The sequence below is a fragment of the Archocentrus centrarchus genome, chromosome 19 (genome assembly GCF_007364275.1).
Source record: "Archocentrus centrarchus isolate MPI-CPG fArcCen1 chromosome 19, fArcCen1, whole genome shotgun sequence".
Taxonomy (NCBI): domain Eukaryota; kingdom Metazoa; phylum Chordata; class Actinopteri; order Cichliformes; family Cichlidae; genus Archocentrus; species Archocentrus centrarchus.
The window spans coordinates 6284506-6300994 of record NC_044364.1 but is presented as its reverse complement, the minus strand read 5'-3'; the positions used below and the strand labels follow the sequence as shown (position 1 = coordinate 6300994).

At 41.4% G+C, this 16489-nt stretch overlaps 1 protein-coding gene across 2 annotated transcripts; it reads right to left on the bottom strand.

Annotated features, from left to right (window-relative positions):
• Positions 1-1446: 1446 nt before the first annotated feature.
• On the bottom strand, positions 1447-14629 carry top2a (DNA topoisomerase II alpha). 2 transcript variants are annotated; one of them, XM_030754793.1, is made up of 35 exons: positions 14456-14629; positions 13485-13631; positions 13243-13333; positions 13074-13137; positions 12813-12958; positions 12619-12716; positions 12314-12526; positions 11818-11991; positions 11443-11544; positions 11201-11338; positions 10971-11109; positions 10725-10882; positions 10506-10631; positions 9574-9684; positions 8986-9091; positions 8737-8846; positions 8479-8571; positions 8285-8399; positions 7941-8062; positions 7409-7557; positions 6608-6839; positions 6225-6359; positions 5859-6059; positions 5528-5723; positions 5326-5417; positions 5100-5246; positions 4913-4996; positions 4534-4734; positions 4197-4317; positions 3518-3682; positions 3184-3364; positions 3021-3076; positions 2804-2923; positions 2408-2646; positions 1447-1969 (listed from the first exon to the last, which is right to left on the bottom strand). In XM_030754793.1, exons 1-35 carry the CDS (start codon positions 14471-14473, stop codon positions 1820-1822), a joined length of 4740 nt encoding a protein of 1579 aa, XP_030610653.1. In that variant the 5' UTR covers positions 14474-14629; the 3' UTR covers positions 1447-1819. The 2 variants fall into 2 exon arrangements, with proteins under 2 accessions (XP_030610653.1, XP_030610654.1); XM_030754794.1 differs by having other exon boundaries at positions 3518-3679.
• Between the last annotated feature and the right edge of the window lie 1860 nt (positions 14630-16489).

Below are 16489 nucleotides of genomic sequence, written 5' to 3'. Positions count from 1 at the left end.
CATGGGGAGGGTGCTCAAGGGAGAGTGCCTGGTGTCTCGGCCTTAGCCATGGGAACAGCCTGAAGAGGAGAGATGGGCCTGCCTTCCTGTAGGCCCACCACCCGTAGGAGGCACTGTAGGGATCGGGTGCAGTGTGTGTTGGGCAGCCAAGTGTGGTGGACCAATCACCAGCTATCAAGACTGGTAACCGGGGCATGGAACATCACCTCTCTGGTGGGAAAGGAGCCTGAGCTAGTGCGTGAGGTTGAGAGATACCAGCTAGATATAGTTGGGCTTGCCTCAGTGCATGGCTTGGGCTCTGGAACCAGTCTCCTGGACAGGCTGGACTCTGTTCCAACCTGGAGTTGCCTCGGTGAGAGGTGGCGGGCTGGGGTGGATGTCTTTGTATCCCCTCAGCTTGCTGTGATTTTACGTTGGGTGTTTCACTGGTAGATGAGAGTCACTTCCCTGCTCCTTCAGTCCAGGGAACAGGTCCAGACTCTCATTTGCATTTATGCACCAAATGACAAGTACCCAGCCTTCTTGGAGTTGCCAGGTGAAGTGCTCAAGGGTGCTACATCTGGTGACTCCGACATCCTACTGGAAGTTTCAAGCGTTCCTGGCTTGAGCAATACCACTTCCCAGAGTGGTATTGCTCAAGCAATATCAGCGTTTTCCACACAGCTGGAAAACGCTGATATCACCCCTACAGCAAAGTAACAGAGCAGGAAGACTATTTCCTCTGTAGGGTGGGAGGTGAAACAGCCCACTGTGTAGGGGAAGGGAAAATGGCTTATGCCACAAATGTTGAGCAAATATTGCTTTTGTGATCAGGGCTATGACATTTGATTGGACATTAATTACTGATCATAAAAACAAAAATTCAAAAAGAACAATTTATATTTTATTTGCTTATGAGACATAACCATCCATCCAATTTTTTTCTGCTTTATTCAGTTCAAGGTTGCAGGGGGCTGGACCTATCCCAGCAGCTGTAGGTCAAGAGGTGGGATACACTGTAGCCAGATCTGCTGCAGGACTAACAGAGACAAACATTCACACTCATTCACACCAATGGACAATTTAAAATCACAAATGAACCTAACCCCACTAATTGCATGTCTTTGGACTGTGGGAGGAAGTCGGAGTACCCAGGGAGAACCCATGTAGATATGAGAACATGCAAACTCAACAGAGAAAGGCGAGATGATGGATTTGAACTCAGAACTTTCTTACTGAGTGCTAATGACCAGACCAGCATGCTGAGACATAACCAATCAGGGAAAAAATGCTTAAGCAGGTGCAAATTTCCCTCAACACTATTCTCATTATGCCAGGACATTTTAAGGTGGATGTTCCTTCCTCTGCTTATTGCAAACATTCCTACAGAATACTGACCCACAGTAAGGTTCATCAAACAGGAGGCCCGACAGAAGCCGGTGAAACAGCTGCAAACACACCATAAAATCACTACAAAGAAGTTTATTTCTTAAAGGTATAAAATGAACAGCCAAAGAAATATTTACAGGACAAGACAAAACACAAACATGTGGATTACAAAACACATTTCAAGAAACTAAGAGTAAATAATTTTAAGATTAGATGTTTATATAGATACAAGAGCATTTAAAATCAGCTTTTTTCTTTTTCTGTGAAATGAGAAACTCTGAAACAGTGAACAAGATTTTTTTTTAAGGTCCCACAGGCTGCTGGTCCAAATTCCATTAAATGTGTAATTGCAGCTGAGCTTCAGGAGAGTTAAACAAATGCAATATTAACTGCAACAATGCTCCAAAAAACATGACTTATCATTTAGAAACAATGACTTGGAGACTAATGTTTAAAAATCTTCATCTGAGTCTGAATCCAGGTTGTAGGTGACGGGTTTCCGGGCTCGTGAGGGTTTTTCCCGCTGCGCTGCAGCTACAGGAGCTGCTTCTTCAGGGTCTGAAACCTGGAAGCTGTCATCCTCTTCCCACTTCTTGCTCTTCTGCAACAGCAAAGGAAACACAAAGGATTAAAGGTGATTCCACTGCCACAAGGACACAAAATCTTTCAGACCGTACAAAATAACCCCTTACCACAACACATCTGTGTAGCAGAGAATCATCTGAACTTTCATTTCAAACGCCACATTTATAAAAAATATTTTTATTCTTTTATTATCTTTATCGAGCTTTGTAACTGCTAGAGACACGTTTTCATATTCAGTGTTTTACGTGGCATTTAATTGTATTTTATTTAGATTTTTACTTACTAAGCTTTTTTTCCCCATATAATTGAGTTAGTTTGATCTTATTGAGCCCTGTTGGTTTCTATTGAGCCTTTCCACTTCATTGTTATAGGTTGTGTTTGCCATTTGGGTTACTGTACCACAGGAATTTCCCAGTTTTCAGAATATCTTGTATCATATCTTTTAAAAAGTGACCTTGGTGCCAGCAGTGGTCTTGGCTTTGAGGCGTGACATGAGGTTGTCTGAGGAGCTGCTGTCAGAGTCGTCACTGAAAGCCTTTTTCCGTTTAAGAACAGGTTTCTGTTTTTTAACTGGAGCTTTCCCTTCACCCTCTGAGTCACTGGAATCAAATGAAGGGAGCTTCTTGGCAGCAGGAGCGCAGGAAGCAGGTTTGGGCTTAGAGAGAGCATCCAAGATAGATGGCTGCTTCACATCTAGAAGAAAAAACAAACATGCCAAATAAAAACATGATTTTTTGGTTTGTTTTTGTACTCAAATCTTCATGTTGTGACCTTCATAAGACTAAACGAGTGTCTCTGCTACACAAAAAGCACACAGCTGTAAGTAGGCCCAACAGGCTTGTGTTAATACCTGCAGCCTTCTTCTTTGATGCAGCTGGTTTCTTGGCAGCGGCAGGTTTCTTGGGTGCAGCGTCTTTGGTTTTACGCTGAGTTGGAGCCTTGGATGCCGGCGCCTGATCCTCTGACTGAGCTGTAAAGTTCCACAGAGAGAAAACATCCAGTCCTCAGACCTTTGGCCACACAGTTCTCAAACTCATCACACTATTATTCTGTGGTGAAATACTTACAGCTTGACTTGGTGCTTGTTTTTTTAACTGTTGTTTTGCTCGTTGCTGCCTTCTTCCTGCACAGAAAAAAAAAAAAAAAAAATATAGGATGCATTAAAGACATAAACAAAAAAAAAAACCTGTACAAGGAGCTTCTTGTTCAAGTCAGTGTTCTCATACTCACCTAGGTTCTGGAGCTTTGGGAGGTGGGGCTGGAGACTCCACATCGTTGCCGGACAACGTGCTGGGCTCCGGGATGAAGCTTGCATCATCATCACTGATGACGGCTTTGCGTTTTGGAGCGTCCTTCTTCCCCGAGTCATCAAATTCATCCTCACTGTCAGACATGTCGTACTTCACCGTAGCTTAAGCAGTACAAGAGAGAGGAGACGGCTTTAGTTATGCTGCACTCTGTTAAAGAAAATGAGCATGAGAAGTTGAGGTCTCATGCTGATTCAGGAAAGTTGATTCAGGAGTTATCAGTAGAGACAGCAGTGTGGTCCATCAAGCAGATTCACCTTTAGTTTTACGTTCTATGCGCTCTCTGGGGGCAGCCACTTCCTCTGACTCCATTTCAGATAGGCCACCATCATCCTCATCCTCATCTGACCACTGATTTTTCTTGGGCTTCTTGGTAGCAGGCTTGAACTGAAGAGTGGTCTGCTTGCTCATCTTTGATGCTGCTGCAAAAAAATGTGTTTCTTAGTGAGATTTAACAAAAAAAAAAAAAAAAAAAAAAAAAAAGTGCAATCTCTTATTATTCTTCCATCCCAACTTATCTATGCCTGCCAACATTTCTGAGTGCTCTGATACGCTCTCATATTCACGTCAGACTGAACACCAAGTTTTCCAATAACAACATTTACCTGATTTACACCACAATTATTGTTTTGCAAATCTGCATCAGAGGTCTGAGAGATTTAAAGAACCAAGTTTGTTTGTATTCACGAAGGAGGCATTCAATGATGGGATAATATTTGTTTTAGAGGTGGCGGTCACAAAATTTGAAAGAAAAATATTAATTTTTTGCTCCACCAACAGCTGTGGCGCTTACGTCTGTGAGGTTAATGTGCATTGTTCCAAGTCTCCCACCAGAAATCAATAAAGAGCTACTGGTTCCCGGTTACATCAGTAAACTGGGGTGTGTGATCGTGCTTGAAATGATTTCCAGCTGATATCCTGAACAGTCATTTTTACCTTTATCCGTTGCTTGAGTCTTAGTTTTCTTGCTCAGTCGTGCAGCTAAGCCAGTGTTCTCAACTGGCTCTGTATTTTCTGCATCCTCTCCAAACTCCATTTTCATCACTACATCTTCACTCTTGAGTGACAAAAACAGAGTCAAGGAAAATGTTACATTTGGGCAGTTTGCCACATAAATGTGATGCAAGATTTAAAATCCCATCAAAACACAACTATGTCTCATACATCAGTAATGGTGATAGTCTAGGTTCAATAAACAAAATGTTATATGGCAAGGTATGTCCAGGTAAATGTTCTGTACTTGGATTTGTTAATCACATAAGAAAATACATACCTTGACTTTCCTGCCTCTCTTTCCCTCTCCTTTCTTCAGGTCAGCCTTCCTGTTAGCTTCAGCTTTCATGGTGCTGGTAACACGTGGAATAACACGGCGGCCCTGTGGTGTGGGCAAAGTCTCCTGCTTCACCTTTAATGCTTTGCCTTTTCCAGTTTTTACAGGAATGGTAGCGCTCTCCTTTTCCTTTGCCTCAACACGCTAAACACAAAAATAGGGAGAAAAAACAACAATCAGGTTGGGTCAGGAGGAAAAGCACTGATGACAGCTGTGCTTTAGGATGTAACACTCTTTAATACACACAACTTTATCTGATCGTGTGACTAACAAATGATTGGACACAGAGTGAAAACAAATGGCAGACAGAGAGAGCCAGTACCGCCAGTTCCTCAGAGAAAGCAGCAAGGTCCTCCCTCCACAGGTCTGATGGACTCTTTTTCTTTAGGGTGTTCAGCTCTGTCAGCTGTGCAACAATAGTTAGGACAGAAACACACAAAGTTAACACAACACCTACTAATCTAAAATTTAAACCAGCGCTAGGTGAGCTGCATAGCTCAAACACTCACCTTAGCATCCCTCTGTCTGCACAGCTCCTCCTTCTTCTCTTTGGTCAAGAACCACATGGGCATGCTCAGCAGATAATTATAGTCAGGTCCACTTGTGTCCGCTTTCTCTCCCTCTTCCTCCCCCTCATCCTCCATCTCCTCCTCATTCTACGAGAGTTAACACAGCTGATTATTTTGCATCCCTCTTTTGTTGTACTTGAAAACCATTTGAATCCGAGCGTCTTACCTTCTCCTGAGCCTGTTTCCAAGCCTTCACTGGGTCGGAGTCGTAACCCATCTGTTGCAGCATGCGAATCAGCTCCTTCTTTGGCTTGTTCTCTGCACACATATGGACACTATTAATATAAATATCTATATATATGAAGTCATATGGGCTCATCCAGAACCTATTGAAAAAAAAAAAAAACTATAGAAAACTTGCCACTAACCAATGACCAAGGTGCCCTGAATTTTCTCCAGGATGAAGCGAGCCTGGTTGGTGAGCTTAGAACTCTCTGCCCCAAGCATGCCTGCCAACCAGTCCTTCCTCAGCACGTAGTACTTCATCCTCAACTCAAAGAAATCTGAGAGGATATCCTGCACAGACTCGTACTTTTTCAGACTTCCCACGTGGTCAAACAGAACCTAAAAAACAGAGGGGGAAAATGCTGATGTTCCACATTCAAGCATGTTTGGAGAAATGCTTGAGATTTCACAGTAAAGGATTTAATGATGTGATTCATCCTGCTGTCATGCCTGCAAATATCTGGGAATCATTACCATAGAATTGCAGGTGAGGGGGCTCTGCAGTTTGAAGACTTTATGGAGGCCGGCAGCCTCGGCCTCCCTCAGCTTCTCTTCCGTCATCTTGACCACAAAGCGCACTGTGGTGTCGGTGTGGTAGTCCTTATAGTCCGTGATGAGAGGAGGAACCTTTTCTGTACCGTTCAGCATCGGCTCCAGCACGTTCTCCTTGTAGGCCTAGGCCAGAAAGTACATAAATAGTTCATCAAAATGGCCTAAAAATCACCTTCACGAATATATTTATTTATTATCAATTTAATAATAGCCATTGGTGCACATGATGTGTAAAATGTGTGTATTGATAATCCCCCTACCAAACTGGAAATCACTTTAATGACCAACCTGTGTCCAGGTTTTGACAGGCAATTCAGAGATTTCAATGGTGGTTGAATCCAGGATGGCGATCTCTCCACTATTCAAGAACTGGTTATCCATCACCTGCTCAATTGTGCCTCTGAAGTCTTTGTAGTTTGGAAGCTGTGACAGAAAAACAAGCCCTTAGTTTCATACAACAGATTAGCGCTGCGCAATCGAATAATAATCTAATTTCAATTTCAACCCCAAACGATCACAAAAACAGTGTAACTGACAAAAAAAAAAAAAAAAAAAAAAAAAAAAAAAAAAAAAAAGATTATTATTAAACTTATTATTAAGTGCAATAAATGCAGTGTGCTTGCAACATCAATGAGTAACATAGTAATCAAGCAGCCATTCTCTGTCCTCACCATGGGCAGAGGTTCCTCGCCGTCGAGCATACGGTGGATGTTGCTGATGATCTCACGTACGTCGTAATTGGGAATCTTGCTGGCCCAGCCTGTGCCAATGCCTTCGGCACCATTCACCAGCACAGTGGGGATGATGGGAATGTACCATTCTGGCTCTACACGCTGGTTGTCATCATAGTTATACTTAAGCAGGTTGTCATCTACAGCTGGGAAAACAAGGCGGGCGAGGGGGCTAGAAGTAAAGATCGTTAGAATTTGAGTCAGTGATGGAGTAAACAATGAAAAGAACTTCCCCCTTTTCTCAGAATCATGAAATGATTGCAGGATGTTTGGAGCTTTAGGGGCAGGGTTCTCACACTGGGATGATAGTTGACCCACAACTCGTTGGTCCACAATTCATTATATGTGACCCGATATGGCAAAAGTCACAGGGACTGATTCTTATGCCAATAACATGAATCAGCGTGCCGTATTGGGGGTCATTTTCAGGTTCATGGGAGGTTCTTACCAACAAAGAAGAGATCGCTTACATGTTTTGAGCCCCTGCGACTCCTTTTGCCAGATCAAGTCACAAATAGCAGTGCAAAAAGTGACAATGGTTCAGACCATAATAAGCCTTCTAACACTGACCAATCCAGCTGGCGTCAAGAAATTCCATCTCACAAGTGGTTAAAAAAAAAAAAACACCAAACAAACACGCCCATAAAACGGCACAAAAACAACAATTACAAAAATGGTAGCCCTCAGATTCTGGCTCCCTACACTGACTCAGACATGAAACCTTTGAGGAAGCTTGCTGACCTGAGCATGGTGAAGATGTATCGAGGGCTGGCGGAGTCCTTGCCACCGTGCAGCCTGGTTCCAAACTGGCCCAGAGGCTGCAAGAGATTCAAGTTGTTGCTTCCCACAAAGTTCTGGGCCAAACCAATGATGGTCATCATCAGAGAGACCTGAAAATAGGAATGAGTTTAGAGAAACACAACAGAAAACAGCTCAATACAGCCAGTATGGCTCACTGGGAACTATAAGAAAAATAAAAAAAAATAAAAAAAAAAATCTATGAAAGGTCATTGTGCTTTTACTTTTCTCTAAATAAAATCAGCTTTATTTAACCTCAATCCTCTGCATGTGTAATGATTCAAGTCCTGGCCAAGTTGACATTTACTCTTTGATATTAAAGTGGGCAGCAAAAGCAAAGTGCAATGCAAGCCAATTTAAAAAGGGGCAAACATTTCCCCCAAACATATAAATGCTACAATTAAATTGAAAAATCCAAACAACCAAATTAAAAATACATTTATAAAAATCAGCAGCATTGAAGCTGCCACCTCACCTCTCCGTGGTGATAGGCTGACATCTCAGCCACTGAGCCTGCCAGCTGTGCCACCTTCACCTCTCGCTTGTCGTTCCTCTTGAAACAACAGTACAGCACCTTCCTCTGACCTGGTTTCAGACCTGACGTGCAGACAAATGCATGTAGACATTAGACCAGAGGTTCCTAACCTTTTATACCCCTGTCAGGCAGACTCAGGAAAACCTTCCCTGAACACATGTTCAAATGACTTAAATTTTAAACTGGATCTGGACAATTCCCAGCTTTCTATTTCTCCATTACTGTTAGGGAACTAAAAAGCATTAACTTTCTTTCTTGCTTGTGATTGCAATGATTTCACGTACCATCCACCAGGCAGGGAATAGACCTCTCATTGTCAGAGTTGGAGAAAAGCACCAGCTCTTTGTTGACAAAGTCGTTGTAGGAGAGAGACTTTGTTGACTGACCGTACAGGTACTCCTGTGAAGAGACAGCAAAACATTAAAAATTAGAAGCACAGAAACAAAGCACAAATGTTCACTAATTGCTTGGACATTACCTCAGGCAGGTTGTGCTCTCTGCGCTGACGTCTATTGATCATAAATTTGGTGAGCCACTCTTTTCGCTCTTCCACTTTCTTCTTGCTAAAGGCCTGGCCAAATGGAAATAAAAATAATAATTAAAAACACCCACACACACAGACAAGAATCAAATATCAGCTCTCCAACTACTAGTGATAGCCTATGGGATGTTCAAAAAGTCTAGATTAAATATAAATTGGCTGAGGAATGAGCCACACAGATGGGTAGCATCTTACAAGGGTGATAGCTTCATCATCTTCAGGTCCAGAGTACTTGAATGGGATACGGTGTCTCTGCATATCACTGAAGTACTCCTTGGCTTCCTGTGATGTGCTGGTTCCCAAACCTAGAAGGACAAACGGCCACAAAGGAAGAAATCATATAAGTTACAGCAAAACAATAACACAGAAACTATAACGATGCCCATCAGCATTGTGTGTTGCTTACTTTTCTGTTTTACTACCACACAGGGGTTTGTAACAAACCTTTGTAGTATTTTATTTTCCAAGATTTGTGGTTGGGCTGGCTCTCCTTCCACACATTGAATTCAGGAATGCTGTAGAAAGACAGCTGAGTTTTCTTGAAAGATGCCTGAAGAGAGAGAGAGAGAGAAATAAAGTGTGTAATCACAGTGGGTCATATAAAGGAAGTAAATGAAATAAAGGAGACCAAGCAGCTTTACATTAAGCTCTGAGTATTTGGGGTTTTGACAGCAGATGGCAGTATTGTATCAAATTTCCAACACGGTTAAAAACAAAATACACAATATCTCAACTGTGCAGGTCTCCTGTATCTTTGAAGAGGGAAGCAAGACAAATCAAAAACACATGCATGTTGTGGAGAATGCCCCTAACAGCAATAAGATGTTAACAATCTTGGTGCTCTGTCCTGGAACCGACTCCTATTCCTCTGCCATGTTGTAAAAAAACATGGCACACCACAACTCTCTCCGTTGCTATTGTAGGAATATCTGAATGAAGCTGTGAACGTGACCCATGTCTGAATAAAAGAATGCATCACATAAACTGACCGATGAAGCCAGCAATGTTACATGTGTCAGAACATCTATGTACCTTGATAATGGGGGTGATGAACTCTTCTAGGAAGTTGTGACGCAGCAATGACGGCCAGTTATGGTGGATGAAGTTGATCAACAAACCCTTAATGTGAGAGCCGTCTTGATCCTATCACAATAATATATATCAGTTAAAACATATTAAAACAAAGTCATTAGTAAAGACCAAGAAAGGAAGTGGGTAATGAAAAATTGTAATAAAGTGCTCTAGGACAGCATTAGTAGCAGTAATAGGGATTTTCATGAGTGTCTTAAACATTCATCAATTACCCACCCACCTACCCATCCATCCACGGGTCTATGTCCCATATATGAGAGTAGGACTTGTACGTTGCTATTAACAATCCCAGTGATGGCCCTGTTTTCCCACTTGAATGTCACTGTGCTGGCAAAAATGCTGAACAAAATTCATAAGCCTCGTTCACTGAAGAAGAAGAAAAGATACCCCCACACACTCAAATGGTCATCTGAGGCTCATGTGAAGCTTCAGCTGCCCCACTAATCTAAATTGAGTCAAAGCTTACAAAGTCATGCTCGGTGTAAATTAGTAGCTCTCTGCACAGCTGTGGGGGAGGGGGTACCTTCCTTGGTTTAGTGTATGTTTCTTCACAAAACTGGGCTCACAGCTAATTTTACACTGAATTTATACCTGCTCTGACCACCCAATTGTTCCTGCAGCACCAGCACCTTATGAAACTGAGAATATGGTTTGTGTTTATGTTTATCCAAAGTGTTGTAAAACAACACAAGCAAGGACTGTGAATTTTGTTTCCAATCTCTCAGCGTATTCTTGTGGAAAAGCTTCAGAGCCAGTATGAAGAGAAGATCACAAAGACCTATTCAAAGATATTCACGGGCACATAAAAATCCTGAACGTTGTCACTACAAAGACGACACTGAAAAAGAGGTACGACAATAAAGATTAAACACCTGATCTGTCATGATCATGATCTTGCCGTAGCGCAGACTCTTAAGGGATTCTGGGTCACTGTAGTTCTTTTTGTACTGAAGACCGAGGATCTTGATGATGTTGTTGATTTCTGCATTTTCCATAATCTGAGGAGCAGAATCAAACAATTTTTACTCAGTTGTTTACTAAATAGATTATTTAAGCAATCACTATGTTTGGAAACCGTTGCTAAGCCTAACCTGTTTGTGTGAAGCCTCCCGGACGTTGAGCATTTTTCCTCTGAGAGGGAAGACTCCATAGCGGTCCCTTCCGACCACTCCCAGCCCGGACACAGCAAGTGTCTTGGCTGAGTCTCCCTCTGTAAGGATCAGTGTGCAGCCGATGGAGTTCTTCCCACCTGTTAGAAAACACAAGTCAGCACAGGATGGCTGCAGCTCATCTGCATTCTCGTGATGCTGGATCGTACCGAGTGTGGCGCACATTACCTGCATCGTTGGCATCATCCAGTTTTGGCACACCTTTGATTTTTGTGTGTTTAACAGCTGAGCACTTCTTGTTGAGCTGGGACTGCGCCTTGAACTTCACCCAGTTCATGATACTTTCCACAATCCCACAGGATGTGGCCTGTGAGGAACAGAAGATGGAGACGAGTTAGTGTAATCGCTGAATGACTGCACCTCTGAGGAATCCAACGCTGGTGGTTTTTCAACAGCACCTGTTTAATGAACTTTTCACTGAGAGGACAAGTGGAGCCAAAGCTCTTCTGCTGCAGAGTCATGTTCTCCTTGGTCTGAGAATCAAAGGTGGGGTTTTCAATCAGGCAGTTGACAAACAGCCACATGTGGTTTTTCACCTAGAGGGAGATGACGTGAAGAACGCTCAGTTATGCAATGTTAATTTTAAGGAGTACACTTACATATAGAGATTCCTTAAAAATATAACAAATAAAATCCCTACCTGGAAAGGCTTGACTGCCACCCCAGCTTTGTTCTTCTTCTTCACCACTTCAATGAGCTTGCTAACCACCTGGTCACCCACATAATCAACGTGCCTGCCTCCCTGAAGTCCAGAGGACAAAACCAAGATCAATTTAGAAAATAAATGCTATAGGTCTTAATCACGGTGACACAAAGTGGCTGGAGAGCAGCCAGACTTCTGCTTAGCTGCCAAAAGAGCTCAGTCTAGTTCAATCATTCTTAAACTGTTTTAGAGCTGCTTTAAGACATAAATTTAGACAGCATTCCAACTTAAACATTTAAATTACTAATTTAACAACAAGCTACATATACATAATAGATGCATTAGAACCAAACTAATACGCTGAGATATTACCTTGGTTGTGGCAATGCTGTTGACAAAGCTGACTTGCTGGAAACCTTTCTCGCTCATGGTGAGGCAGACCTCCCAGCGCTCGCTGACAATCTCATGGATGACAGTAAGAGGACCACCCAGCTCATCCACCTTGTCCTTCACGTACATGTCCACATAGCTACGGAAACCTGTAATCTTAAGTGCAAAAAGCCATTGTCTTAGACACTGATCCACTCATTTTATCCCAGCCAAATCTAACATGTTTTTCAAAAAATTCACCTGGTACAAACAATGTTAAGTGAAGGAATTAAGAGAACAAAAAAATAGGATTAGCATTAGAAGAAAGCTCGAAACTTAACTCTGCTTCAGATTTTAGGTTTAACTTTGTGGAAGAAGTCTTTATTCAACATTTTAAATACAATCAATATCTTACAAGGACTAATAAAATGAATTCCCACTATATTAAGAGTTAACAGATAGATAGGCAGGTGAAAACATGGTGATCACTGTAACTTACTGGTAGCTTCTTGCTATTGAAGAACACCCGGACACCCTTAGTGGATCCAGCGATATCATAGGCCCTCCTGGTCATCAGAGCCACTGTGTCTCTGTCCAAGATACTCATCTTAAACTTGGCCAGATCTGGTTTGAAGGTGATGCAAGTGTACTCCTCCCCATCAAAGGGTTTGATGCTAGCCTCCCCTGCTCTGCCCATGTTGTCATACCAAGTCTGTAGAAAACATGAGCATAATAAAAATCATCATTCTCGCTCTTCAAGATGTAAAAATTAAAGTGGGTAATGAGGTTCATCTTCGTTCCTACCTGCTTGAAGCACTTCTTCGACTCTTTACAAGCAGTCTCTACAGTGAACTTTGTACTGAAGATGTTGCAAAGCTTAGCACCATATCCATTACGTCCACCTAAAGACCAAGTATAGAGTTAGGAAATGAGCAAAACCTGTGACAGAACACTACTAAATCAATATTAGATAAAGCATTCAAATGCATCAATCTTACCAGTGACTTTCTTCTCATCATCATCATAGTTACTTGAAGTGAGGAGCTGTCCAAAGATGAGAGCAGGCACAAAAACCTTCTCCACTTTGTGCTCCACCACAGGAATACCCTTCCCATTATTCCACACACTGATGGTGTTGTTTTCACTAAAGACAAAAACATACACACAAGCTTGGTCTGTCAGCTTACATGCAAACGGATGCTGTGGGAGAGTTACTTTGTATTTTAATATCTTAACTAATGCTGCTACACAGTACTCACACATCAATGATGACTTTGATGCAGGACATGCTCTTATCTCTCTGCTTATTATCAGCTGCATTTACTAATAGGAGAAAAAGGAAAGCAGAAATGTGCTTTATTAAAGAAGGTTTGTCTTGGGATGAACAACATTATAAACACTTTATAATTATCAGAGCTTTTTACTCACCAAGGATCTCATCAAAAATCTTGTAAAGCCCGGGCACAAACGTCACATCGCGGCAGTTCAATCCAGCATCCTCATCAAACACCCACATTTGCTAATGAAGGAAGTCAACAAATAACCACAAAGAGCTTGCATACATTCATATAATATGAACCATAACTGTGCAGTGAAAAAAAATATCTTTACATCCTGTTAGATGTACCCATGGTCTTAAATCTATGCAGGAAATTTTAAAGACTTCTTACTTGAGTGACAGGCTCTACAGAGCCTATGTAGGAGTCCGGTCTGAGCAAAATGTGCTCCAGCTGCGTCTTCTTCTGATAGATCCTCTCCACCGACAGACGTTTTGGATCTTTCTTCATCTTTTCCACCGGCTTGTTTTCCAAATAGGCCTGATGAGAATGACCCAAGATGGTGTTTTATGAAACTGCTGTGTGGTGAAGACGGGATTTGTCTATGTATTACAAATAACCTTCATACGATGACCAGCGGCATTTGTAATGCCACTTGCTGATAGTTGTGCATGGCTGCAGTTATACATTTTCAGTTTTACTGTACACAAAACACAATCTCGGACAATTTGGCATGTTGTGCCAAAAAGTGAGCTCTGATATTTCTGTGTTTTTTTTTTAAATGTGTAATATCTTTTGGTAAATAGCCAGTAGTCAACAGGATTATGAAGGGCTTATATTTAAAATGAAGAAATAACCTGTTTTGCAAGTATCTTTATGACTCTGCATTATTGTATCTACATTATAATCAATCCAGTACTTTTTGGCAACTTAAAATATCTTTATAGAACTGTGATGTTTTTGTCATTTTTTGTCAAACACCAGAAATCACATTTTGGCACAGTGCACAGTGGAGAAAACACCCCCCTTGAAGTTGCTGAGCTGTGATTAAAATGCGTGCTGGTGAATGAATGCAGGGGTGGCACTATTTTAACTGGCTTAGCAACATTACCTATAGTTCATTTTTGCACTAATATGCATTCTCACATTTGTTGCTCTGCCACGTGTCTAGGACGAGTTAAGTTACTAAAAGGGGTATTTGTACGTCTAAACGCGCGCCATCACGTTACATGCTGTTATTAGTAACGTTAATGTAGCTCACGGAGTTAGCTAGCTGACTTTAACCACTAAGAGTTTTCACCGTAACTAACAGTTGTAGCAGGTTAGCTCGTTAGCAGCTCATATCAAAGCGACAGTAACGTTACCTTCAACGGTTCAGCCATTCTTCTTGTATTTACTGTTAAAGCACGTTATATTAAATATATTACACACTTGGTTTACAACCAGCTACCTAAATCCCAGCTAACCCCAGTAATAACGGTGGCTTGTTCGCACTGAAACGTTTGATCCCCGACTTAAGTTTGAATATTCGAAATTTAGTGGACGTCTCTCCCGCCAGCTATGTTGACCAATCATACCACGGACCGATTGAGCCTTCCCTCCAATGAGAGCAGCGAATCTGTTCTTTTTCATTAAATAACCAATCACAGACGGTAAACGTGATATAAGCCCACCCACCTTCTGTCTGCCAGCCAATCAGCTTCCCAAGGAGAAGTAAAGTACGTGTTGGGACTGCATGTACACAAAGGAAAAGAGACAAGAGGGGAACCAAGTATTCGTAGTTCTACATAAAAATGATCATTTAAATTCGGATTTGACTGTTTCCAATGTGGACATAACCCCTGTATTTTTTTTTTGGTTTTGTTTTAAATATCTTTGCATTTTTATACTACAAACAAACTAGGAGGAAGTCAATAAATCATAAAATAGAATTAAACTAAACTAAGAATGTCAAAAGTATAAAATCTATACTAAAATGTATTGTTACAAAAAAGTATTGCAATATAAATGACTGTTTAGTAATGATTTAAAAGAAGACACTGATGTTGTGAGCCTGGTTTCTTCAGCCAAGTTATTGCACACCCGAGGAGCCCTAACAGCATCATCATTTTGTCTTTAAGACTCAGAGAGAATAGTGATGTAAGATGTAATCTTGCTGTATAATCCATGCAGAAGTCATAGCTGAGGAGAGAAGCATTAACATCTATGCATATTCTATTTCATCTACACCTTGTCTCAAATCTTTTCACCTACTGTGTCATCACACACTTCTAAAAAGTCAAGTGTTCATCTCGATAACACACAAGTACCTTTACAGTTAAGAGATTCGTCTCACATAGGGAAAAAAGATGCTGTTTCAGATCTATATTCATACCAATTCAACTAAAAGGTACATTTTTAAATGTATTACAGATGCACACTGACTGTGGACTGGCTTGCTCAAACAACAAAAGCTCAGTGATCCAGGGTCGTTAGGCTCAGCCCCCACTGATGATTGCAGAGGGACCATATCCTGACTGATGTCGCTTTCCTTCCTCAAATTCCCCAACTGCAGAGAAAATGGAAACAGGATATGATGTGAGGAAAAAAGGAAAGGAGGAAATGGATTTTGTTGTCCGAGGTTATGATGTTTGACGCCTTTTGGTAGTTTGGGATATAAAGCATGAGTGACCTTTTTAAATGTACAAAACTGAGCTTGCAAAAAAAAAGTGTTCTGGTTTTCTGGGACAATTTTCCCCCCTTTTCCACTAGAGTGTACTGCATCTTTCACTTCATTTATCACCACTGCTACCACCTCTCTCTTAGTCTCTCTTTCACCTGCATACACACTGCATAATATAACAGCTTAAAATCAATTTGGTGCTCTATGTCAAATTCCTTCTTCTATAATGTCTCTTGCTCCCTGAGGGCACCCCTGTAGTTGCACAATGCCCCTAAACTGATGTGTTTTTTTAGTTGCATATCACACAGACCTTTGCTTTTCGTGTTGCTCCATTCTGCTGGGATAAAAAGACTCATATGCAATACTGTGAAAGCATTTCTTTAGGAGCACAGTTTTATTCAGTTCTGAAGAACCATCTCTCTTCATATTTCTGGTCTTGTGGCTATCAGTCAATGGAAATGCAGTAACTTGATTTATCCAACCATTCTACCATTCTTATCTGTCTTCCTCTGCTATGTTGCCCACTCATCTGACCTTAGCATGGTAATAATAGGGCGGAGGAGCTTGAGTAGTGCTGCTGTAGTCCAGTCGATGTAGTGGCTTGCAAGTGCACTAATACACCCACAGCTGCACACATGAATGAAGGTGCAAGCACACAGAACTGTTTGTTTGATTTTTTTTTTTTTTTTTTTTTGTATTTACTTTTTTGCGTGGTGTTTTCAGCCAAAAAGAATGA

Bases quoted from the DNA above. Each gene is read 5' to 3' on its own strand.
- top2a (XM_030754793.1), bottom strand. The intron at 8,400-8,478 runs GTAATGTCCAAG...GTCTCTTCACAG, and splicing joins GAGAGCACAACCTGCCTGAG to GAGTACCTGTACGGTCAGTC. The intron at 2,924-3,020 runs GTAAGTATTTCA...GGAACTTTACAG, and splicing joins AACAAGCACCAAGTCAAGCT to CTCAGTCAGAGGATCAGGCG.